Below are 2,500 nucleotides of genomic sequence, written 5' to 3' on the forward strand. Positions count from 1 at the left end.
CTACTCACTAGATTTCTAAAAATCTGCCTATCTACTGTCTAAGTATACACGTTCCTGTGAATACACAAAGATAAAACCTGAGTTCAATCGCTCAAGCGATGAAAAAGCATCTTGTGACTTCAAAATCAATTAATACATACACACACACACACACACACACACACACACACACACACACACACACACACACACACACACACACACACACACACACACACACACACACACTCACTAACACACACACACACACACACACACACACACACACACACACACACACACACACACACACACACACACACACACACACACACAAACACACACACAAACAAACAAACAAACAAACAAACAAACAAACAAACAAACACACACACACACACAAACATGCACACACACACACACAACACACACACACACACACATTGAATTATTTAATTGAGTTAACAATTGAGTACTTAACGTGTGCTCTAGACTGACGTACTTTAGAGCACACAACACAACAGTGGATACAACGACGTCCAGGTTCTAAATACAGTAGGAGCATAGTTTGAAATTTGGCATAATTAGATCTTCTTGTTTATGCAGCTTCTGATAGGATAACTTGCTGTGTCTAATTTATTTTTGCTGCTGTGGTCTGACTACTGTATGTTGGTCATTATAATTTCTAGTGCAACAATCTACGACGTTTGTGAAGAAGCCGGTCACTGTCGCTGTAAGAATTACAGTTTCAAACGTTACATACTCAACCAAAAGTATTATTATTGACTGTTTGTTTAGGTCTTAACAATCATGTACATGAGGTACACATTTTCTTACTACATGCAATCGATTGCTGATGTGTTTGTTGATGTCAGAGGTATATTTCCAGAGAAGTGCTTTGGGATCAAATGGTTGGTGGTAAGTTGTCACATTCTAAAGGAATAGAAGGGTTGGGCTTTGTAGACAAATGCATGGAAAGATGAACAGACAGACAGACAGACGAACAGACATATAGATGGTAAGATATTAAATGGACAGACAGACAGACATATAGATGGTATTAAATGGACAGACAGACAGACAGACAGACAGACAGACAGCCATAGAGATGGTAAGATATTAATTGAAACGACAGACAGACATATAGATTGTAAGCTACTAAATGGACAGACAAACAGACAAATAGACAGCAAAATGAATAAACAGACAGAAAGACAGACAGACATATAGATGGTAAGATACTAAATGGACAGACAGACAGACAGACAAATAGACAGCAATATGAATGGACAGACTGACATATAGATGTTAAGATACTAAATGGACAGACAGACAGACAAATAGATAGCAAAATGAACGGACAGACAGAAAGACAGACTTAAAGATGGTAAGATACTAAATGGACAGACAGACAGACAGACAAATAGACAGCAATATGAATAGACAGACTGACATATAGATGGTAAAATACTAAATTGACAGACAGACAGACAAATAGATAGCAAAATGAACGGACAGACAGAAAGACAGACATATAGATTGTAAGATACTGAATGGACAGACAGACAGACAAATAGACAGCAAAATGACGGACAGATAGAAACAGAAAGACAGACTTATAGATGGTAAGATACTAAATGGACAGACAGGCAGACAAATAGACAGCAAAATGAATGGACAGACAGACAGACATATAGATGGTAAGATACTAAATAGACAGACAGACAAACAAATAGGCAGCAAAATAAACGGATAGACAGACAGACCGACAAAAATAGACAGCAAAATGAATGGACAGACAGACAGACAAACAGACAGACGGACAGAATCTGACAGATAGACTGAAGTTAGTTTGTAGTTACTAGTAGTAATTAAACTTCACTCCGATTTGCTTATTGCGAAACTTGCATTACATTTGTTTCTAGATCTTCTTGTTAAGCTCATCAGACCGGTTAAAGATGACAATGCCATTGGGCAATTGATTCAATTGTGAGCTCGATCACATCACACGTTGTCTAATCCCATTGTGTGTGGACTATCTCATACTTACTAGAATGGGTGGCTGTTATGATACAATCGAGAAATGCTGTGTACACTGTAGTAACTCTACTCAAGTGTTATTAGACAACCGCCAACTCAGAGCTAAACCGCGCACGCGCAACCGGACCCACGTCCTCGCATGTCAACCTACTACACCCCTTCCCCCTAAAGTCTTTTACCCCTACTTGTATGATAGTGCTAGTTTACAAGTCTAGTCTGTCCGGCGCCTTCCTTGCTCGAGCAGATCTTCTGACCCCGGTTGATGCCGGCTCCATGTTGCTGGTTGCTTCCTGGCCAACCGTTTCCCCCTGACCACCGTGGTCACCGTTTGTTTCCGAGATGCTCCCTCCTGGTTCACTTGCTACCTCGATTGAAGGCAGTTCTTCCGTCATGTTAGACTCCGGTGGTGATGCAGTGGGGTCTGTATGTGTGTCGTTGGGTAGTGGGTCATCTTCCAGTTGACGCGACCGAATGTGATCTT

General features: G+C 40.5%; 1 protein-coding gene across 1 annotated transcript in view; it reads right to left on the minus strand.

The window, feature by feature from the left end:
- Positions 1-2,084: 2,084 nt before the first annotated feature.
- Positions 2,085-2,500, minus strand: part of LOC134189096 (uncharacterized protein K02A2.6-like) — a 1,278-nt gene continuing 862 nt past the window's right edge. Inside the window, exon 1 of the mRNA XM_062657327.1 lies at positions 2,085-2,500. This exon is cut by the window's right edge and continues 862 nt beyond it. Within this exon, the coding sequence (XP_062513311.1) occupies positions 2,223-2,500 (278 nt within the window). The 3' untranslated portion in view covers positions 2,085-2,222.

This window comes from Corticium candelabrum, chromosome 13 (assembly GCF_963422355.1).
Source record: "Corticium candelabrum chromosome 13, ooCorCand1.1, whole genome shotgun sequence".
NCBI lineage: Eukaryota > Metazoa > Porifera > Homoscleromorpha > Homosclerophorida > Plakinidae > Corticium > Corticium candelabrum.